A 24,028-nucleotide genomic window follows, 5' to 3' on the forward strand; every position below is an offset into this window, starting at 1 on the left:
AATAATGCTATTTTTCTTAATGCTTTACTTTCATCTATGTACTATAGTTTTGCTTTAATAAGTTAACACATATCTAATATAAACTTTATTTTACATTCTCATGAATAATTGCATTCCTGCTTCAATAAATAACATGTTTACCAGGGTTAGGATAATAAACATCTGATAAAGGCAGTCATTTCTCGAGTGTCTTCTCCATATGTTTATTAAACTAATTATTTTACCACATGCCTTCTAGCCTCCCTTCCAATCAGCTCTATTTGTTATAATGTTAAATCAGCCTTTTTTACCTCTGGAAATCTGTTTAAGTGACCTAGATAGGTTTTTAAAGCAGTGGAAAATTCAATACTATTTTACATTTGTTTCTTGTGAATTTTAAATTTCTCTGTTCCTTTTCTTCCTCTCTCAATAAAGTTTATGCAAATATTATTAAAATTTATAATGAGACTAATATTTGTTAATCTCAGTTCAAACAGTGGATTTGTATTAAATCCTAGTTCCAAACATTTCTGTTGAGACAGAGAGAGAGAGAGAAGGGTATTGTTTGTAATACTTTCATTACCATGCTACTCTTGTTAAGCTTGAATTGTCATTATGATTATACACCCTAATTTTTAGTATTCAGTATTATTTACATTCAAATCCCATTAGATCTACAGTTGCCATGCCCACTTTGATTTTCTTTTTACAAAAATATTTTGAAGTACTTCCAAGACATGAACCTGATTTTGCAACTCTGACTCATTTGTTGGTTTCAGTAGGAGATTTCTGCATATAAATTAATTACGTAACTAAGAGTTTCTTAGATTTGTTAAAGGTTGTGGAACATTCCAAAATGACAGTTTCTGATAATCTCTGACCTGCAGAAACATCAGGATTTAGATCTTGATCTGACTGAGCTCAGTATCAAGCGTATCGTTGATTCCGAGAGCTGTTGAAGGACATCCTTAAACATGAGTTGTAGGTTTTGTGCGTTCTTCTGGTTTGCATTCTAGACACAAGAAATGCTAATCTGCAGAGAACTGAAAAGGTGTGTCAGTCATTTATTTGGCATTATCGCGAGTCTTTATGAGACGTGAGACAGTAATACAAAATTACATTTATCTACACGTGTCTAAGATGCACTGCACCGGAAGGATTTTGACCCAGTTTGTTTCACACTATTAAAAACTCTTGCCTTGCTTGTGGGCAAACTTGCTTATCAAAACATTTGGAGTACGGCCAGAATTTATCTGTACTATAGCTCGGTATCTGTCTTCTGCCATATGAGCTATGCTAAAATGTCATGCTGGGGAATAGAGGGATGTAGGGATCCCTTCAGACATCCGCGCTACTCAGAGCCAGCCTCTGGGCGTCCGGGAGCGAGCAGGCACTGCGCACACCTCTCCAGAACAGATGGATGGGGATTTGGCAGAGCTGAGCCCCAAAACAACCAGGTTAGGAGCGTACCACGGACACATGGAGCACAATATGCTGCTGAACGAGGAGCAAGCTACTAATCCTTCGCCTCCCTACCAAGCAGGGAGAGAGCAGGACAGGACTGTGCCTTAGGAAAGTGCTTCCTATGGTTAATCGAAGTATGGGAGTGCCTCTCAGATCTATAGATACAGCTACAGTTTAGCACTCTCCAGCTTTGAAATGTTCTTTTAATATTGATACGAATGTCTCTCCCCAAATCTTCAAGGGAGGCCAGTATTCTTCCCTTTCCTTTCTTTCCGTGCTAGCTGGACCTCCCACATTGTTCTCTCCTTTGTTAATTTATTGCTTTTAGTCTACAAGAACCGTCTGGAAACAGCAGTCAAGTTTCCAGAGTGCTTCACTCTGTTGTCGTTGCCCGACCTTTGCTCGCTCCCCCATCCACTCGTACCATAATTCACAAATTCACCTCCCCGCTGCCTCTCTGTGATGGTAGAGGCTTTAGGAGCCATTCACTTACTTGCAGTCTGTTCCTTCTCTATACAAAACAGTGGATTTCTCTCAGTCTTTGATATATCTCTTTACTTCCTTCTTAATCCTGCAAATTATCAATGATCATTTTCTTTACAGTGTGTTTTGGGAGTCTTTATGAAAAGATGCTGTGTATAAAACTGCATTGTAGAGCAACAGGTCTCCAGATAATTTCTGACATTGGGTAGTATGGACAAGGAATATTTTGATATAATAGTACAAAATATATTCTGCAATCTTAGCTTAATACAGCCTTATTTATAATGGCTCCGTATCTTTTACTAAATTCTTATTTTATATAGATACAGAACAGTTGCAATAAGGGAATATTATAAAATGTTAACATCTCATTATTAAAGCGAGGACTTCTGTGAGTGAAATGCCTGATTAAAATGATGCTGTTGTCTAATAGGAATCTTCATCTTGTTTGAACTTTTCAGGCCATTAGTTTATTTGTTGACCAGTCGTGTAAGCTACTGAGAGGCTGTTGTCTCCTAACAGGAGAACGCTACCCTTAAAACCACTTTGTTTGCTGCATGGGGGCATTGAATGTGTTTCAAGAAGCAGTTAGAAAATGGTTTGCATATAACATGGAGAAGATAGGTTTGGAAGAATCACTGTTGACTTAAGCGGTGGGGTTCATCTCATTTAACTGACTGTCTTGTAGGATCAGTGTCTTAGTCTGTCATCCGTAGTCAGTGGAGAAGCAGGTAGGTTTCTAGACAGCAGCGTAACCTGCCTGCTTTAAAGACTTATTTCATGATTAGCGGAGCCCTACTCTGAGGCCTGGGAGGCTGTGTGTGTGCCTCAGTAATAGGAGAGACTCCAGACCGCTGCGTGTTTCTGCTTGAGGAGATGGTTGCGTAGTCTGGCTTCCCAAAGGACTGTGTGACCCAACCCGCTGAAGCCAAAGGCAGTTTTCCCATTAGCTATGCTGCTCTCCGGCTGAGGATGATCACAGCCCTCCTTGATCTGTCACGTCTCAGAGCTCCTGGCAGAATACAGCCTCCAACGGGAAGACCAGGCGAACAAGTCCTAAGGAACCTGCCATAAACGTTTTAGGGTGATGATGTATAGGGGAGAGCAGGCAAAGTTAGCCAAATATTTACTTTTTGAAAATGCTATTACTTCAGACAAAGTTTCTGAAGTGTGCCGTGGCACTGAAGTGAATAAAAACATAATGCATTGCCTTTGAAGCAGAATTTCTTTTACTGAGACAAAGTCTTGAGTAAGATTTTTGGCCAGAAAATTACAATGCTAAGCATTCAATAGAAAATACAGCTGCTGTATTGTACGGAATGGAAGTCAAGTTTGTACCTGTATATTATTTCTTACAATTTAAGCAGTGTGTCCTATATTTTATGTCAAATATCTGCCAGGATCCTGGTTAATCTGCTGCTTTGTGAGATTTTCTATTTAACATAAGAACTATGTGTTTATTTGATCGCAAAGTCCTTGAAAGGAGAAAAATTCTTCTGCGTACATGATCTTCCCACCCATACTTTTTTATCTTTAGTTTCTATTGTTTTTCCCCTAGATCCCCGCACTAAATTCATACTCTAAGTGTATTGTATCTTGGTGTGCTAATAAAACAAGTGAATTAGAAATCCATTTTTTCTTTTATAGTGAATGTGAAAAGCTCTTGATGAATGACATATAAAAAGAAGCTGTGTACAGTTCCAGTACACAGACATAAACTTGCAAGAGGAGCAACCTGTAGCAGATTAGCATCCTTTAGTGTTTATCGAAAGCAACCGTGCTGTAGTGCAAAAACTGGCACAGAAATTCAAGGTGGTGAAAGAGTATTACTTAGTCTAAAAGTAAGAATAACTTAAAAATCTTGGTTTGCTTGCAAGAAAATAAAATCTGACCTTGTGTTATTTTTCGAGCTAACTGCTTTATTGGCAGATGATCTTAGAAGACATTAGGAGGATTATGAAAAGGTTAACAGAAGTAGAACTTATTAACTAAGGCAGAAAGTAAGGGAGTTCCAAATAAGGCATTTAATTATTTTTATCAGGAAGGAAAGCTGATAAAAAGATACCTAGGATTAAGTCAGAAAAGAATGAAATTGACTGGAGAAAATTTAAATGGAAAATTCTGTTGTTATGTCTTTCATCAGGAAGTGAATCCTATGGAGGAGTTGATGTTTCATCCCGTAGTGTGATAAGCCTTTTCGTAAAACAGCAATAGTATAATTGAAATCCATTTTACATCGTTTTCCCTTGGATGATTTAGAATTAGATCAATTTATATTCTATGGGTATAACCCAATGAGAGTATAAATGCAGCCACTAGAATTGTTTTTGTCCGTGGGCAAAGCTAGTATCATTTACTGATTCATTACACTCTCAGCAGGGTGCTTTATTTCCAAAGCTACCTGGAACTGTTAGTGGCACCAGAACACTAAACTAAACTAAGATTTGCATAAAAAATTAAACTTAAAGGGAGAATGATAATAGTGATTAAAACTAACATTTGATGACTATTTTGATTAGAATGCCATGTTTAAATAAAGTGGTTCAAATGAACATGGACCTTTTTCCCTCTCCAATTCCAACTTAGAAATGCACCTGTTTAACTAGACTATTATGTACCTGATAATATGCCTGAAATAATAGGCAGTACTGCCATTAATATTTAACAACATAAACATCAGGCAAAGGTTGTACAACTGGAATCATAGAATATGCCTTTTGCATTAGGGTACTAATTTTAGAAATAACCTCTGCTGCCTAGGCCCTCTGATGTATGGTTGTCATAGCAAGTCAGTAATTGAGTTTTCTGGGCATTTTGACCACTGGTACAAATTTGCAAAGCAGATTACACAGCAGAAACACAATTTCCATCCTGACCTTTATAACATTGCTTTCTGTTGTGGGAATTGGAATGTTTATGGAGGGAAATATAACCTAAGTGCACCTAATTTGTAAAAATGTGATTTCTGACGTTAACCCGGTAAGCTTCATTTTGATTCATTTGATAACAGATTATGTAAAGACTTGGCATTAGGGAGGTATCGTAAAACTTATTATCTTTTATTACCTAGGCAGAGAGTATTGGTTTAGATGATTATAAATTGAAACTCCAGGAAAACTTTCGTTTTCAGCTGCTGTGCAAAGATCCTCAGAAACCTGTTTCCCAGTGATCAGTCACGGATCTTAATGAACAAATGGCCTTGTTCACATTTCTCAGAATAAACGGGACACTGGAATAAACATTTTAAGTTTTTGTGGATCTAGAGATGCTCTTTGGAGCTGGGGAGGAAGCATCTACTTGAGGACGCATGGAGCAATGGCCTCAGTTAAGGTTCTGTTGGATGGTTTATGAGGTTGTTGATCCTTGCCTCATGGTTGCCATGTGCTTGTGTCCACAACCTTTGGGACTCCTTGGGATCTGCTGGTTCTCGGCACTGCTGACATCTCCTCACGTGGTCTGGAGTGTGGCGTTGTTGTCCCTAGCTAGATAGCAGTGAACGTCAGAGCAGTCAAGCCTGTCGCGGGTGGTAAGGCTGTTGCTGCATTAGCAGAGCAGACCAGTGGAAGCCAATCCATAGAGCAGAATGGCTGGTGCTGAGGACCTGACGGCCGCCCGGTGCAGCCTGCAGTGCCTCACTTCAGACTAATTCTGGTCTGGTCCCCCGGACTCGGTCACATTGGTGGTTGGAAGGAGTTAGGGGACCCCCAGGGCACGTTCTCCACTTGCATTCCAGCTGAAAGAGATCCGGGTGCTGCAGTCTGAGAGCTCTCCGTGATGCAAACTGGGGTGCAGTGAGTGTGAGCAATGGCAAAATTCACTTCAAAAGGTCGTTCCTGGTCCACGCTAAAGCAACAGTATATACAACCCCATATGAGCACATGATTGGGCACCTTTCCTTGGGATTATTATTGTCAGCTGGATACACTTAAATGAATCTGACTTGCCTGAAGATCCTGCTGGGATTTGACATCCGATAAAAAGGTGAGGAAAGTCACTCTATGAATCTGTGCTGGCTTGATGCGGCGAGGTAGGTCAGCACAAGTATTGCAGGGGCATCCAGGCAGATCTCAGCGGTATCAACTTCATTAAACTAAATTCATCTATGGTGAGATGACAGATTGTTTGATGGTGGCAGATCATAAAATAGTCAGCATTAGGTTTCACTTAGTTTCCTGTAATGCATTCCTTCAAAAATGTGTGCTAATAAGTGGAGTTCGGGAGTACAGAGGTCTATGCCCAAGATTTTAAGCTATGTTATTGGTGAGTGGCTTGATACAAATTTAAGTTTGAGAGGAAAGTGTCAGCAATAGGATCAGGCTGAACGGCTTCAAGTTTTACCTCAGACCCACTTCCTGATATCTGAAGAAGACAGAGACCAGACTCAAAACACTTGAGCCATTTTTTTCACCATTTTTTTCCTCCTTCTTTGGAGATGCCTTTCACGGCAAACTTTTGTGAAAGGGAATTTTTAGCTTTCTGCGCTGTTCAGGATCTTCCTCTGAAGCCTGCAAAAAATACTTTGGTGCTTCTTGAACCCAATTCACGTTGAAAGAGGAGCAAATCTGAGTGCTGGTAAGCATGCTTGACAGAGCCTTTTGTTTCTCTACTCAGCAAAGGATTCCTGTGTTTCAGGGCATCGAGTATAATGTGTGTTTATCAATGAGATCACTGATAACCGACATTGGCTGCCGTCCATGCGATTTAGGCAAGCAGTTTGTTTCTAGTAAACAGAGGGGAATGCTGACCAGCTGCATGTTACTGCTGTTGTATCAAATATTTATATCATGCATTGATTTTTTTTTTTTTTTTTTTTTTTTGCATGGGTTAAATGCTCAGAACTTCTCACATCAGTTTCCGAAGTCTGTGTTGCACAAATGTAGGCACGGACACCCCGTTTCTGTTACTGGTGAACAAGATTTCTCTAATCCTAATGTGATTTTGCATGCGACAAGGAAGGACCTATTACCTCCACCCGCCTGTTTTGAAGAATTTTTGAACATTTTCTCAAAGTGCCTGTTTGGGGCTCCCTGGCTCTCGGGCTCTCAATGCCATTTTGAGTTGGAAGGCAGCCACGCGCACTGTCTGCCTCTGCGTTGTTTCGAATGCAAATCTCTGAGAGCCCACCAGCGTTGCAAGAGACCCAGTGCCTTATGGCAGGGCACGGCAGCCTATATACATGTTCATTCATAAACATGGTAATTTATAGCCAAAATAAACTTGTGTAGCCCATTTAAGGTCAGTGGAGCTGGGCTGATTTATGCTGGGCTGAGAATCTTTTCAGGCTTGATACTTCATGGTTTGCTGATGATTTTCTCTCTCTCAAAGTTACAGCACACCTTGGCCCATCTCCGTGTGCTGATCCTTATTATTATATCCGACCTTCCCACCTTTTCTATGCGTAGGGAATTCTCTTGGCACACACATACTTTAATTGAGAGATACTTGCAAAGCTGTCTCCGCTGATAACTATGGTAGGTTACTATGTTGGAGAAACTTGTCTCTCCTTTTATACTTTTGGATTTAAATGGTCTCATTTGTAGCTGTGGCAGGGACGAAGGATGATTCAATAATTGGCAGCTAATAATTTATTAGAGCAACTTTGCCCTTCTTTCTCTTCACAAATTGTCTGCAAACAGATTGTACAACTCTAGTGCGTTAATGCCTGAAAATTATTTGAACGTTTTTCAGCAAATATCTTTTGGTCTGCAGAATATTTGAATTGCAAATTGGGACTGTTAAAATGAAATATATAATTAACACTGTAAATAGAGTTGATTGGGTATTACAGGAGAACAGTTTTTATGGGAAAATATCGATTTGTCAAAATGAGCACTTGTTACAGAAACATACTGATTTGGAAAAAAAACATTGTTGAAATAAATGTCTGTAAACCAAAAGGGATTAAGTAAAAAATGGCACTAAGTGTCCTAGTTCCTATAGCCGCTTGCAAGGGTATCAATGGAGGACTGGGGAGAAGGATGACTCCCACACCCTTACCGTCAGACTGGCAACTTTTCCAATCAGATATTCTGCTTTTTCACAGAAAAGTCTTTGGAATTATTTGTTTATCAGCATTGTTACAGTGTTCAATAAAAGAAGATGTTAAGATGTTAACACTTGAAAAGTGTTAAGTACCGGGGAGACTATTTCCCACCCACTCCATCCCTAGTTCCTATCTGTGTGCAGCTGAGTAAGTGCATAATGCACAGTGTTTTAGATCCAGCCTTGATAATCTGAATATGGACTCTGCTGGGTGTAGAGGCAGTAAGGAACAGATGTAACACCATGGTTTCGACATCCCCCTTCCAGCAGCCTGCCCGGGTTGCAGAAAGATGGGAAGGCTGCTCCGACCGCAACAGGCTCCCTGGCCGAATCCTGCCTGGGGGAGCAACCCCAAAAAGGCCCACAGCTGCCTTAGCCCCAGACCCGTCCCCTCTAATGACCTGCCCCATCTCCCAGCGGGACGGCTGGGCCTGCAGGGAAGTTTTCATGACATAAATGGGAGTGTTTGCCTACATCAGCACCTATAGTTGCCTATAGACTATGATGTATTTCTCTACCTTTTATTCAGAGCTGGTACTGGGGAGTAGATGCTCGCTAGAGCTATTAGCTGCTGCTGACAGCAGGCTTAGGTGCGATGAGTGTGGCAGTCGTGGTCCTGGGCGTGATTGCACGGGCTAAAATCAGCCTGAGACGTTACATAATAATTGATGCTTTCACATCAGAGTGAAAGCTTTCTGCAGTACTTTTTAACTAGGAGGAACAACTGAGTTTTGTTCTTGCAAAAAATAAAATTATATGCAGTGGTCCAGAAGGAAAGCTGAAATGTAGCTTGTGTGAAAAAAAAAAAGAAAAAGAAAAAAAAAGATTTAATAACATGTGGGAGAGAGTACTTTCCCTGGGACATTGTGATTCTTATCCTCCATTGCTATCCAGATTTATTATAGTATTTTATGCTTTTAGCGCTGCAGACATGGAAAATGGTTCTTTTCCCAAACTGTGAACATCCAGTGAGTAGATGTTGCAGATCAAAATGCCAGTCTGTTCCAAACAGGTTACACTCAGGGAAATATTCTTCACTGGTAAAAATCAGTGTAGGGATACTAACTTTAATGGTGTTATACCCTTTAAAATAATTAAGGATTCTGCTCAGAATAATGAATATTTGCTCTTTCCAGGGCTTAATTTTGTGGCGGAGCCTCACTAGTGGCAATAATTCAGTGAGAAATCTCAGCCTAGATGGAGCTCCAGTCATTGCTCTGTCCTGGAGATTGGTTTTCCCTACCCAAAGAGAAATTCCCAATTAATAACAAATTCTCAGTGTAAGGATGCTCCCTTAAATGAAGTTAATGCCTACGCAAATGCTCTGGTGCTTGCATGTAGCAGTTACGGTAGATGGAAGTTTGCTACAGTGAGCGAGCAGTAAACAAACAGGTTTCCTCTGCAGGTTTCTGATATTTCTCAAAAGAAAGCCTGTCACCCCGTCACACTCGGCTGCTCTTTCCAAACTGATACACATCCATTTGCAACGCCAGAGCCAAATTTGCATGTACATGGTCTGGGTCAAAACCGATAATTGTACGTAAGGTATTTGGAGCATGCACAAACAGTGTCTCTATTTCCATACAAAATAAAACAAACACATCCATCCATATTGGGCCCATAGTTAATTACAGATTTCCTTTTGATGGAAAACAAATATCTCTGGCCTTAGATCCAGGAAGCTGTTTGTGTCAAGCACTTTGAAACCCTTTTTTTTTGGCAGCAACTGCTGAAGGAGAAAACTTAGTCTTCCTTTTGCTTCCAGATATACCTATGAACTACATTTCTCTTGTGGGTAGTAAATAGATATTGATTTTCTTCATAACAAAAGTACCTTATTACAGTGATTAAACCGGAGACCTTCCTTTATGATATAAAAAAATTGACAATTGGTGAGCTAAAGAGGATTTATATTACAAAATTGTTTTGGTTTTTGTATTCATCAAGCTGTAATTCAAGCTCTGAGTACAAAGGCTCCGTCTATTGCCCTTTTACACAGCAGCAATTGGCATTTAAAATAAATGCTGATATTATAATTATAAAAGCATTATGCCTTTTAGAGCTGTTAATAGTCACATTGCTTCATTTTTTTTATTCTACATTTGTCAAACTCCTGACAACATACTCTGGAGTAGTGTTAGATTGAATGTTGATATTGTTACTCAACAAGAAGATTGATTATGTCTTAATAAGATGTATTCAGTGCATACTACTTCCAGTTATCATCTGAAATGAATGCAAGCATTTATTTAACATGAACTGAAATTATTTAAATCCTGAGAACTTTTCTTTCTGGTTAACATTATGTTATAAAGGCATTAGTAGCAAACATGATACGGTTGCACACTACTAATATATTAATATGTATGAATGCGTAGTTTATAAATAGAATTATAAATAAATGTATTGGTGCATTGTTATAGAAATTACTACTAAATAGCCACAAAATAGTACACAGCTCTCTATTTTATATCTAGAAGTATTAACAGAGCCTGAAAGGATACTTAAAGCCCTTACAAGAGTTTTGAACCATCTGTACAGTGTTTGCTTCCCAGGCAGTGTTTGTTTTGATCTCAGCAAGTGTGAGTACCTTCTGCAGATTCAGGAATTTCTCATCTCCCTGTTTTTTTAGGTGAAGCCCTGGAGCACCAAAGCAGGGCTGAGATGCTGGGATACTAAGGGCACCTTGCTCTGGAAATGTGATTCGTAGACCCCTTGCAACGAAGGGAGAGCCTTGGGTGAAGACCTAGCTAAGGTCTGCTGCAGGGATGAAACACTGAAGGGAAGGTGCCTGGAGTCTGGGTGTATTGGGGACGCCAGTGCCTATTTGCAGACTTTAGCTGGGTTTTTATAGGAGGCAGGGACTCTTGGCCTGAAACCCACTGCTGCGCCTAGGGGTCCTAAGATTCACTGAAAGGGAAACTACAAAATATACTCGGTTGGATGGCAGGCTGATGATGTGAATAAATACAAAAGGGAAAAATGGCGTGGTTGCTGAAATGATCCTTTTTCAACGCCCCTACGTACAATTTAAACAGGGGTGGTAAAAACAATATTGCAAAGATCTACAGGAAAATATGCTGAACTCCTGTTTAAACATCTTTGAATTACAGAGGAAGTAAAAGCCTAAAGTAGCCTAAAATTCTGAATCCAGTCCATCTCCACATGGTGCAAAGAAGATTAAGCCTTGATCCAAATTCTTTGTAGTTTAGATTCCACTCCACAAATGGATTTCAAATGCTTGATAGTGTGACCTTCCAGAAAATATATTATTTTCATTTCCTGAAAATATCTAGGTAGTTATATTAGAAAGCCAGAAAGCATCATTTTAGTGAATAGGCTTCCCAACGTATATTATATCCAACTTACTCTAACAGTGAGCAGCACTTCATTTTTCAGCCAGAATGGGGTGCCTTTCATGTATGTGCAATCCATATGCCAACTTCCTAGATTAGTGCATTTTAGTCCCAAGCAATTCAGGTGCCAATGACAAAAGGAGGTCTTTGTTACGAGAGGTTTCTCATTCTCTTCCTTCTTGTGAATCTGCATTACTTATTCATCTTTCTTTTATATTCAAATAAAATGTCTGACCAAAATTTGTGAACTTCAGAAATTTAGCATTTCATTCTATATTAGGCACCTAAATAAATGTCTTGATTTTCAGACATGCTGAGAGTCCACAGCCCCATTCAGGGGAATGCAAAGCTGCGAATGAATTCGTTGATTCACAATCAGATCTACTTGATTTAGGTGCCTAACTTCAGGAGATTGAAAAATTTGATGCGTCTGTTCTTGATGATGCTCTATGGCAAACTACACTTTTTTCATACCTCTTCCCACACCCAAATATAAAGTCACTGTGGCCACTGAGTCTAGATAAACAGCTAGTCATTCACTGCTTAGATATACTTCTTTAAAACAGTGCCAGAGCTTGATTTCTGCTCCTCACTTTGATGCTACTTTTCCTGATCTTCATCAGGTCATTAAGACCTTCAACCAACTTCAGTCATCCACTGAGGCACTTACACTGGAAAGCCTTGTGCTCCCTAATTCATCAATGGAGATAAATATGGAAATGGCTTCTCTGCCTTGAATCCATGGGCAACATTTGGCCATGATGGTCCAAAAAGTGGACAGTTCATTTGAATGACTTAAGATGGGTGGAAAGAAGCCAGGCCTTAGTGAAAACCACAGGTCCCAGAATTGCTGCACTTCCTTGCCAGATAAATAAACAAGTGGAGCTGCATGGGGTCACACTTCCAAAGAATTTGCACACCTGAAGTTGCAGGGAGTTGCAGAAATACCAAGGTCATGTACATAAGTGGCAATTCAGGACATAGACATGTTTGAAAATACTACTGGTCACCTAAGGGCCCTAAGCCTTGGGTGTAGTCCTGCAAATAGTTCTGCTTGGAGTCTTCTTCCGTTTTTGAGTCCTACTGCACTGAGGACGGGGTCAGCTCCACCTGAGTTTAGAGGGCAGCGTGACTGCCTTCCAGGCTGCAAGGGACAGCACGTGCTAGGGCTCGGACTGCCGTTGCTGCGGATGTGAAGTGCTCGCCGTGGCTTGCTTCCCCTAAGCCACTGAGAGCTTTTTATTGTATCTGTAGGAAACATTAAAAGATTAAAAAACGTGGCAGAAAGCTGTCATTAGCTGGTTTCATCCCGCACTACCTGAAAGTTATCGCCTGGTTTAGTCTAGCTGTGGGTGTCAGTGCCGAGCTGTTTATTTCCCTCTGCTGTGATTAAATCCCGCTGGCTTTGTCAGGCATCGGGAAACGCGAAAAAGCGGCTCGCTGGCCTCACGTTGCTCGCCAGCGCCGACGCGGCTGTGCCCGGGCGGCAGGGGAGGGAAAGCTGATACGGGTGTTAACGCCGGCGCGCGGCGGTGGGTTGACCCTCCGATGCGAACGCTCGAGACACACCTCACCTCCTTGGCAGGCCGCACAATCTGCCAGCGTCACCCCTGCCGTGGCGAAACAGCTAAAGTGAAAATTTATGGCGAAAGGAATGGGTCTCCTGCTGCAGCTGCACAAACTCTCGCAACGGTGCTGCGCGGCGCGGAGTCGCACTTCATCAGTAACAGGCCAGACAAGCAGCAGCTCAGCGTTCAGCTATTAAAATCACCTGGTCTCCCTTTCAGCGGCAGATGCACTTTGTGGAGAGTTGCGTATTTATGTCGAAGGGATATCTGGTGGGAGAGGGAAAAAGCGGTGTCTGAAATGTATCTTAAAATCACGCAGGTCCAAATAATTGCTGCTGGTGACTGAGCGCTGTTCTGCCGCTAAATTAACGGGGCTAGAAGCGTGAGAAATGGTAAAAGGTGCCTTCCGTGCAATCTCCTAGTGTAAAGAGAGCATCTGATGGGAACATGCCTCTTCGCTCGGGTTTGGAGGTGTTAGGAGTTGCTTTCTCTAGCAAAGCAAATATTTGGTGACAGAACTAGATGTAGAAAGTGCTGCCTAGCAGGAAAGTGTGAAGTATTCATAATGCTATGAAATACTACTCAAAATTCAATGTTTTTTCACATTCCATTGCAAACTTAAACATTGGGCTCCTGTCACAGAAATTTCAGCTGCAGTAGACACAATTCCTAGTATGAATGGGCTTGCTTTCAATACAAAATGGGACAGTTTTCAAAGGAAAAAAAGGCTGATTTATGAGTAAAAATGGGGCTTTTTTCAGCAAAGAGGTTTACAAACATGAAGTGATAAATGGCTTTACAAATTTTGTATACAACAATAACTTCTTTATGAAAATAATGAAAAACTTACATTTATGGGGAGGGAAAGAGGCTCTATACAGGTTTTAATACATTAAAAACATTTTAGAAAATTATATGAAAACTACAAATTTTGTTCAGCTTTCTAAATTTGGGTTGGAGATAGGTCAGCAGTATTTCTTTGCATATGTTTTATTATGATATAACTCAAGATCCTTTTATGGGTTTGCTGCCTTGTGAGGTGAGTTTCATGGAATAATGTAGGAAGGATTTTTAGGAATCCCTAAGTGGCAGTGGTATCTGATTTTCTAGTAGCCCATGTATCTTTAGAACTGAATATATCTTCTGGCTTGACCTGTCAATTTTATATGCAGTCATGTTGCTTTGTATTAGGCGATTTGGTCTGTAACTGGTCTTGTTGCTTTGGTCTCAGCCTAGAAACGCTTCAGGATCCAAGCAGGAAAGGATTGGGACATCCTTGGACATGCTCCAGGAAAGGTGTCGTGATGTCCCCAGGAAGATGCACAATGTACCATTTGATGAAAGCTTTCAAATCAATTAGCCACAGAGCAGACCGTGTGGTCTGAGAGTTTGCTTTGCTAAGCTAGAGATGAAAAATAAGTCTCTAAAATTGTAAATGGCATGAGGTTTATTGTTATGGGATAAACCCTACCCCAGCCTCCTTGATTCTGCTTTACAAGGCAGTTTATGGGTGGCAGATGGAGACCACTGTGTTGCTACGTGGAGTTTCACGCCAGTTGTCTCCCTGCATTTTAATTCACAGGGAAAGTGTTAGATGAAGGACACGGGAAGAGCGATCTCAGAGCTGCGTGGCCATGGTTCTCGTATGCGCAGTTGGACGATAGAGCTGGTTTGAGGTTAAAAAAGCTCACGGACAGTGGTGCCTTTCCAAACAGTCCTTTCTCCCTGCAGGGCCCTAGCCACCCTTTCAGGCACCAGCATGTAGCTTTGCCCCTCAGATCCAGGCTTATTTTTCAAGGAAGTTTTGAAAAACCTCTCCTGAGCACATGCAGTATTCTTACCGTATAGCTTTAAAGGTGACCGCAGCACTTTCCCATCTGTGTCCTCCATTGACAATGCAGCACATATGGCCCTCAGGCAGATGGCTCCATATGAGGCACTCATACAAATGGGGAAAAAAATCATTTTAATTAGGCGCCCGGTCTTGTCTGCAGTGAAGCCCGTGTCAGAATTCTCCAGGAGCTGCGTGGGAGCTGGTTCTGATGCTGCTAATAACTCCCTTTGATGGGCTGTGTTAATACCCAGTTGTCCGGCCGGCCACCAGATGTACGTCCATGTCTGATGTGAGAGAAGTGAATTACCGATGCCGTAGCATTCCCACTGCAGGACTGCGGCCCCAATTTGTTTTCTCTGAAGTCATGGCTGTCATTACAGGGAGGGAAACTGAGAATGGCTTAAGCTACAGACCTGTGCAGTTGGTGCTGTCTGGCTCTACAGTAGGCAGGCAGTGAGATAAGTAATGATGCTCATGACACAGAAATTGGATATATAGATGTAAACCATTAATGCTACATTAATGCATAAAGCACACTTGCTTTGTAGAATGACTGTGTCAGCTGTTGCCCATTTTTAGAAATTGCTTTCTTGTTTCTTACAGTGAAGCAAACTTAGATTATCATTCTAAATGCTAATAGGCAGAATGCATGAGATTTAGTAAAATAAGGTGAATTTATATGTAGATTGTGACATTAGTATTTAATTATGTACCCATCATAACACTGATGAAGCATGCTGCTAAATATTGTTGCACTGAAGTGAAAGCTTATCCTTAAAGAGTGGGTATATTTTACTTTCTTCCCTCTTTCCTAATCTGTTTAAATAACAGGATTGATTATAGACTGTTTACCAATATTCACCTATTATTCCTTCCTTCATGCTGTATGCCAACTTAGGTTTGCGTCATAGCAACTGAAGCTCAGAGGAAAGCTGTGCTTCTCCTTTGGCAGGGCACTAAATGTGATCCTAGATCCATTTCTGTACTATATTTTATCAGACCCAATTAAGTTTTAGGGTTTTTTTATTTTAACGTGAAGTAAAAGAAGTATGTAATTTAGTTGCACTTTTTTTTTTAACCTTTCCTTTTCTGTCGTTTTTCCAGACTATGGAAACCCCCAAATATGAGCTGGTTATAGAAGCTAAGGACATGGGTGGTCTTGATGTGGGATTAACTGGCACAGCGACTGCCACTATTCTTATTGATGACAAAAATGACCATCCGCCAGAATTTACCAAGAAGGAGGTAAGAATTTGCCATCTGTGTTCTACCGAATGTTGCGTGGGGTTGTACTTGGCTTGTTTCTAAACATAAAAATGTTGCTTAATAGAAGAAAAGGATACCTAGAGACAGCACTGCTAGAGATTATTTCTTTTTAGCAAAAGATGTGTTAATTTGAAAAGCTGTGATCAAAGATGTATCTTTCTATCTCTCTCGTTGTACAATTAATGTTGCAGAGCCACTCAATTTAGCTTATGTTAACCTCAGTGAGGGGGCACTGAGGAAAGAGACCCCAGCAGAGCACAGGTCCCCCTGGACCATATGCAGTTGAATTACAGCTCTGCTCTGACCCCAAACCCTGCTCCTACCACCCCGGACTGAGCCGGACACCAGTGCACCTCCAGCTCCAAGGCCTTAATTTGTCAAACTATAACCCCGCTCTGCTGCGGAGCTTGTTGTAGTTCTTCAGACCAGCCCCACGATCTCTATAATGTTCTTTAGCATGAGTTTTTTGTCCCCATCACATACATCTTTTTTAGCTCATTGTGATGGGCTTTCTCTGAGCTGCACCTTTCTTCTTTTACATTAATAAATTTATCTGTACCTTTTCCAAAACAGAGTGCGACCACAAGGTAAAAATTTATAGCAAGGGGATATCATTGAGAGGTTGGCTAGCAGGATGAACATCTGTAAATTATGTTTGCTAGTGGGAACTTTCTCCCTTTGCTCCTGCGGGGGGAAATAGAGAGTTTTCCTCCTGTCTACATTCTAGCTGAGGGCTTTTGATGATAGGGAACACAGATGAAAGCAACATATTTTGTCATGTCTTCAGTACCTCACCTGTGAGACAGCTAGTGTTGACAGTTCTGTAATGAAAACCACAGTCCAAAAAGCTTTAAATTTCACCTACAGGTGAAGTTTGCAAGGAAAGTTTTTGCCCTGCAAGTTGAATTTCATTGAACAACGCTGAAAAGCCTGGGAAAAAAAAATGAAACTCAAACAAAAGATGTTCACTGCCCACAGGAGAATGTAGTACTGCTGCAGCAGAGTTTCTGGTTTCAGGCAAAGCATCTACCAAATTTCCAGCTCTTCCCACAGTGCTCCTTTCCCTCCCCTCCATTTGTTATTAGTCTGGGGGTTTTTTGCCCCTGGCATCTGGAGAGAATTAAAGACTAGCAAGAGTTTTACCTAATAACAGCTGCGTTTGGATTTTGCTGTAAAAGTTTCCTGAAGCTCTGCAGTTTTAAGGAATATTCCCAAAAGATGAGAAGTAAGCACTGGGGATGCTGATTTTAAGGTAATTTTAGAAGAAGAAAATGAAAGCCTATTGTCGTAAAAGTCTTGTTTTTCTCCTTTGGGCATGTTTTTTCTTTTCTTTTCTTAATTTTTTAATATATTTTCCTGGCCTAATTTTAGCCGTTTGACAACAGATTATTTTGAAACAAATTACTGCAATTTTACTTGAATAATTACACCTTTTATGAATGCAAATTGGATAACCAGATTAAAAAAGGAATGGAAGAGGATTAAAAAAAAGCAAAAAGAATAAGAAATAAGAAACAATGACAATTTTGCCAACAGGAATAAGAGTTTTTGCTAATCAGAGGCAATAACTGTAATTACTTTAAGCAAAATTCTTTGGCAAGAGCATTTCAGTTGCCTGAAAAGTGATGTGAAGAGCCTGATCCAAACCTCTCAAGTAAATAAGCAATAACTAAGTGGCTTTGATGAAGCTTTTAATTCCCTTAGAATTGTCCTTTAGATCAGGCCCCTAATGCTCTGAGAGCTATTTCCTGAGAACCAATAGTTGAAATATGTATAAAACATATTATTTTAGACTTCTAGAACATAATTAACAATACTTAAGGACAAGTCAATTTATTTAGAAGCAGGAAGTAATTGTATTCATCATCACTAATAGCACTTCATGCCATTCAGAGTACAGCATACCTGAATTTCCAAGCTTTCCTTGAGATTTCTCCTTTTGCAGAAATCTATTTTAATCATACATCATGTTTGCCTTGATGATTTTCTGTAGTAATTAGGGCTAGCCTGTTAGAAAACCTGGGTGCCTGCTTAGATCCTAAATCTGCTGTTAGACAGTGTCTATTTCTGCAGAAATTCAAAATCGCTTATAAATTCAGCTCAGCCAATGCTAGTGAAAGGTACTCTGTACTCCTGGAAATCTGGCAATTTCAGTATAGAAATACAATAAGCATGCATGAAGCAACAGTATTATTTAGCTGTCTTTGAAAAGTCCAGTCTTACATGTCTCTCTTACACTCTGTATGACAAAGAAATTTTCCTATTTAGGCTTACCTTTTTTTTTTTTTTTTTTAATACATCGTGACATGGTTTTCAACCTTTCACTACAATTCAGAGGTGTCAATGACATCAGAAATCTTACGCTTGCCTTACTAAATGGTATGCTTATTCTGTGGATAAAGCAGGGAAAGTCAGTCTTCAGAGCTATGGTATCAGGCCCCTTTACAAAGATTATATGTGCTCTGTTTAAAATATGTAGTTTGGGGAGATGGAGAACATCTGTTAATGAAGCTAATGCCACTTTCTTTGGCTTACTGCTTAAAGTACCTAGTTATTTTATTCAAATACCAGTATTTATTTATTTATTTATTTAAATACCAGTGCAATACTATTGATTTGAAGAAGACTTGAAAGAAAAAACATATTCTACAGGACAAGTTTTAAGTAGAAATCTCAAATACAGTAAATCTGAAAGTTTGATTTCAGGATGCATCTTCTTTTATTTACTTTGAGATTGGCTGCTTTCATACTGGGTTCGTTTACTATTGATGAGTTTTCCCCCCATCATCCTTCTCTTTAAAGATATTTTCTAGCAGTGCAATTCTCTCTTTTATGAAACAAATGCATATTTACTGGCCTGTGTTTTCTTCTGACAGTATAATTTCTATCTAAAATAGCTCTCTCTTTATTCGTCATTTGCCGCTGATGTAGCTCGATTAAGCCAAATTTTTAGTGTGTTCTCTTTATCTGTAAACACAGAGGCCAACTTCATTCCTGATCTGACACGATGAAAGCCAATGAAGTATATGTGAGCTGGGTTCAGTTCTAAATATTGTTTCACCATCACTTGATCGAAAGTCTGGGCACTCTCTTAGTACGATGCTGGGTACCCTAGGGTGGGTACTAAATGATGTTTTGTAGAATATGCCTTAATGTATCTTCTATTTCACTGATGTTAATGCCAAACCAAAAGTCTAATGATTTTTGGAGTTTTTTCCAAAGTTGAAAGCTAATATATGCTAGCTTCTGTTTCCATGAAACCTTATATGAGTTAGATGTTTCTCTCGGTCCTCAATGCAAGGCAGTCTCAGCCACAGTTGAATATGTCTCTGTTCACTGAAGATGAGTTTTATCTTTTGACACGTTACCAATCTCTTCCTTTTTTCCTCTAGAAGCCGATTTTACTGCTTATTTTTGAAACAAGTTTATAGATCTACCCCTAAGCAATGATACTTGTTTGTTTACTCCTATTTGCTATGTTTATTCCTTGGAGGTCAGCTCCTTACACACCTATTCAAAATGTACATTAATGGGCTTTATTTGGTGTTTTCAGGAAGGTCTAAATGCTCCTTTGCTCCTGTACACGGTTTTGCAGTAGCCCCTAGTGGTTTTCTGTGGATTTTGTTGGAAGAGGGGATGGTCAGCTAGTGAATCTCTAGTTCCGTCTGCTATTTCTGCATGCCCCAACCATGCCATTCTGCTGCAGTTGTGGCCTTCATGCCCAGGGAAAAATTCACTGATGGTGTGTCTGGACATAATCACACAAGATGTTGAGCAGCCGGGCTGTGATCCAACGAAGCACTTCCATTAGCTTCAGAGGAATTGTTTAAGCCCTTGAGGTTAGAAGCATGTGCCAAGTACTTTGATGGGCTAATGTATTCGATATTGCTTTGTGGGATTCAGCCCAGTTAATTATCTTGTTGCTGCCCCATCAGTATATGCATCTCTCAAAATATCTGCCTTGTTCTATTCCACATATATACTTACCCCTGCTGCTCATGATAGCATCTGAGCAGTGCTAAAATCCGTTCAGACATGCAAACAGTGCCCTGTTCCCTCTGGGCCTTTAATAATTTTATCTTTAATGCCTAAAAAGAGCAATGTTTCAGAAGCCTCTCCAAAAATCCTCAGGTGAGGTAGCAAGGTCTACCCTTTACAATATTGCGGTGGCTGGGTTATCATGGCAGGTTTAAATTATAGAGAATGAAAATAGAGATACTTGTGAATTTAGTGCCTTTTTTCAGGAAGTTTTAAAATTTACAGCCCTTTTTCTGTAACATGGAAGGGTTTTAAAATTAATGTTATGAATTATTACTGTATACAACATTTATTTTGTATACAAAGAACATTTCCTTTCCAGCATGTTAAGGCCTCAGGCTCAGTTTTTGTTCAGTAAGAAGGGAGTCCTTGTGTGAAAGTAGGAAATGAAGCAAAGCAAAGAGCAGGAATTGATCATTCTGGAAAATCTGATATCTGACTTTTGTCCTGCAGAATAGTCAAACTGCTTAGGAATGAGTGTATGCTAATGGTGCTGAGAATTGTTTCTATACCCAGCACATTAAGAAAAATGAGGATGTTTTTCTTGTGTCACTTTGTAGCAATTAGCAACAGACCATTGCGGTGGTGTGTGCCTACAAAACAATGATTTTAGACTATAGTTAATGTTGCTGAAACTTGATGAAGGATTAGAAATATAGCATCTACTGGGAGCCATGAGCTGTTAGATACTTCTCTTGTGCCTGTTCCAGCAGACAGGGTTCTGGCCTTCCTTCCCTAAGACCCAGGGCAGGAAAACCCAGATGGTTTCAACATGATAGCGATATGAGCTTCACCCCTTCCCGTCTCTGCTTCCCCCTCCAAAGAGAATAGTCCAAGAGAATCCTTCTGGACTTGCGTCGTTCCTCAGTGGAGAATATATGCTCAAAAATGGTGTTCCACAGAGCCCATTTGCCTCCCTCGTTTCACTTTTGTCCTGACTTCTTTAAAGTATCTGTTCCTAAAGGAAGAGGCTTCCATTGCTCTTCTTCAGTAGTACATATTTTTTTTCCTTAGTATAGGATACGTTGTCTTGTCTTAGCAAATGCCATCAGAAGCAGTAGAGAAGAGTAAAACTTATGTAGCTTAATAGGATGATTCTTCTGCTTTCTACCTCGTTCTCACATTTGTCTTTCACCACAGCTTTGGGACAGTGACACATCCCTAGTCACAAATTGGGAAGTAGTGGGATCTGTCAGCGTGCTCCCAGTTTCACATAAGAAAGAGAGAATTCATTTGGCCGGGGAACAGTCTCATTCTTGAGACAATCCCTCATTTTGCCACTTCCCATCCTCACCTTCAACTTCATCCATTTCTGGCATTAAAGTAATATAAAATAGGAAGCATTCTGTCACATCGGGAGATGAAGACTTGGGAAAATATTTCTCGTATTTTAGATTTTACGAATATATGATCTTTGAAATGACTTTTCCAGTTAAATAAAGAAGCTTGCCTCCTGCGAACAGAATAAAATTTGTATAATTTGACAAAATATCACCACAGTGAAATCTGAGACATTTTAGTGCTGTGAGTCTTAAGTGAAAAATATGATTTGCTCACATTTTGAATATCTACTGATAAATGGTTTATAAAAGAGTAATAAATGACTAATGTGGGCTTTAATAAATGATTCATCAATTCCTATAGAGACCTGCAAGTGAATAGGTTGCTTGTCACCGTGATTTATGATGACTTCCAACACTGTCTCCTGATTCAGTTATGCTATCCATTGGGGTAAAACAGCCCCTGGAGTACAATATGTATCACCGTCTGCTCATGGTTCAAAGAGGATATGAGACTTTTGGAGCACCATCTGGAGAGATTTGTTTTTCAGCTCAGGCTGCTGAGAAACACACTTGTAGCTTTGAGAGTCCCTGTTTTGATTCCTGGTACAGATCACATTAAAGACCAGGTACTGAACTAAAAGCACTGTTAAGGTCCCTCCTGGCTCTCTTTTCCATAATTCTGTTCCAAAAATTACGCTCTAAGACATGATATTGTTATTTTCTGTGCTAGACATATCTTACAGATGGAGATCAGATCTGCTCATTCTGTTTGCACATTTAAAAACAACAAATCTCTCTTCACCTTCTTCAGTGATCTTAAAGTCAACCCTGGTTCTTGTGTCACGGGGTGAATGTAGCCCTCTGCCACTCCTGATTAATCTCAGCCTTTTCTCTGTGGGTCACGCCTGTGAGCTGGACCCAGGACTCTACCTTTGCCAACTAATAATTCTGTTAGTGGTGCATGAAGAGAGGTGGATTCCTAGTCCCTTCTCTAAACCTATTTCATTTGGAGAAATCACTAGCGGAGCAAAAGATTATCAGCTAGGACCACATAGGTGTGCAAAGCTAAGGAAAAATATACTGTTCTTTGACTAACAGATGGGTCAGGAGCCTGCACAGCCAGGGCACCAGGCCTCTCTTGCTTTCCGGTTGGGAGGGAAGTCGGTGTAAACCAAACTGGGCAGAGGGAGAAGACGAGCAGGAGCTGACTGCACAGCTCAGCGAGGAGTGGTGACACCCCAAGTCTGCTTTTTCTCTGTTTTACGTGCTCTCTCTCACAGTTGTTAGTAAACTCTGGCATAAAGAGCAGCTTCCTGATGGCTGAGGATCGTTAGAGATTAACTCTTTGGCCATCCTTGTTTTTCCTAGATCTGTAAACAGCTAACAAGGTTTCTGAAAATTTTCCGTCACAAACCCCTAAACTTAGATAAATATTTACGCTGTCCATTTAATTCAGCCTCTTGGAGCAGTCACACACGCTAACACACTTGATGTAGCTAAAGCTTCAAGTGCCCAAGAGTTTCCTGGAAAACATGGGAAAGATGGCACCTGGCATGTTTTTCATATGTAACAGGCAGCATTCAAAGAAAAACTTCTTTGGTCATGGAAAATAGAGGGAAGGGGACCAAGGTGAGATTACTATTTCTATGTCATCCTTGAAAGATGTCCATCTCACCCGTTCTTAAAACATGGAGGATCAAATGCCTCTTCAGTCTGTTCCTGCACAAATCTTAACACTGAGAAAATTCTGCATGGTCAAATCTGAATTTCATTTCTACAACTTATGATGATTACATCTTCTGTTGTCCTCACAGATATGGGGGACAAATTTATACCCTTCATGTCTTTTTATTCATGCATAGTCAGGGTCATGCATGGAGAAGACACATTTGTAGTTCAGGATATATTCTTTATTTCTTAAAATAAATGATAACACTTGTTTGATACCTGTAGTATTCATTTTTCCCCATAAATATTCACCAAGCGTGCTTGGTGAATACAGAAGAGTTGAAGTTGTCCCATAATTGACTTATTTGTGTTCTTTCATGTTTAAACCAGCACAAAGATGAAGAGGTATATGTGTTTCAACTACAGTCCATTTGCAGAGTATCTATTAATTTAGTTTAGAAAGTATCTATTAGTCAAATTCAAAGCTATTTATTAAATCCTTGTGAAAGGAAACCATCTAAATGGTGATTAACATTTTTTTTCTAAATGAAAACTGTGAGCATTCTGTACTCATTGCAAAAATAACACAGTATTTGAAATTTACATTGAAGTTCTCATTTAAACTCTACCACTTTATGTTTAATAATTAGTCAACACTCTGAGTCATGTTTTAGAGTTCAAGGCATTGACAGTTTTCTTAACTACTGTAATGTACAGAGCAGATTTTCAAAATCACCTAAGCGTTTTAGGAATCTAAGTTGCTAAATAACATGATCATTTAGACCCCATTTAAAAAAAAAATTAAGATGTAAAAACATAAAAGATAAGAGGTTAGTAGACTTTAAAAAGAGGCATAAATATCTAATTCCCACTGGAGTTTAAAAAGCTGGTTTTAGGAGCATAGATTGCTTTGACTCTCAATGCAGTCTGGATCCGACATGTCTGTCTTCCTTCTAAATCTCATCATTTTCAAATACCTTGGAAAAATGCCTGTGATCAAGAGCAACATTTGTTAGTGTTTCTGATTTGTATTGTGGTGGTACCAAT

At 39.9% G+C, this 24,028-nt stretch overlaps 1 protein-coding gene across 2 annotated transcripts in view; it reads left to right on the forward strand.

Annotated features, from left to right (window-relative positions):
* Positions 1-24,028, forward strand: part of CDH13 (cadherin 13) — a 500,018-nt gene that overhangs the window by 390,225 nt on the left and 85,765 nt on the right. For both annotated transcript variants that reach the window (XM_026092592.2, XM_026092593.2), the window contains exon 8: positions 15,831-15,971. In XM_026092592.2, the coding sequence (XP_025948377.1) occupies positions 15,831-15,971 (141 nt within the window). The remainder of the gene's footprint in view (positions 1-15,830; positions 15,972-24,028) is intronic.

Source organism: Dromaius novaehollandiae, chromosome 13, assembly GCF_036370855.1.
Source record: "Dromaius novaehollandiae isolate bDroNov1 chromosome 13, bDroNov1.hap1, whole genome shotgun sequence".
Taxonomy (NCBI): domain Eukaryota; kingdom Metazoa; phylum Chordata; class Aves; order Casuariiformes; family Dromaiidae; genus Dromaius; species Dromaius novaehollandiae.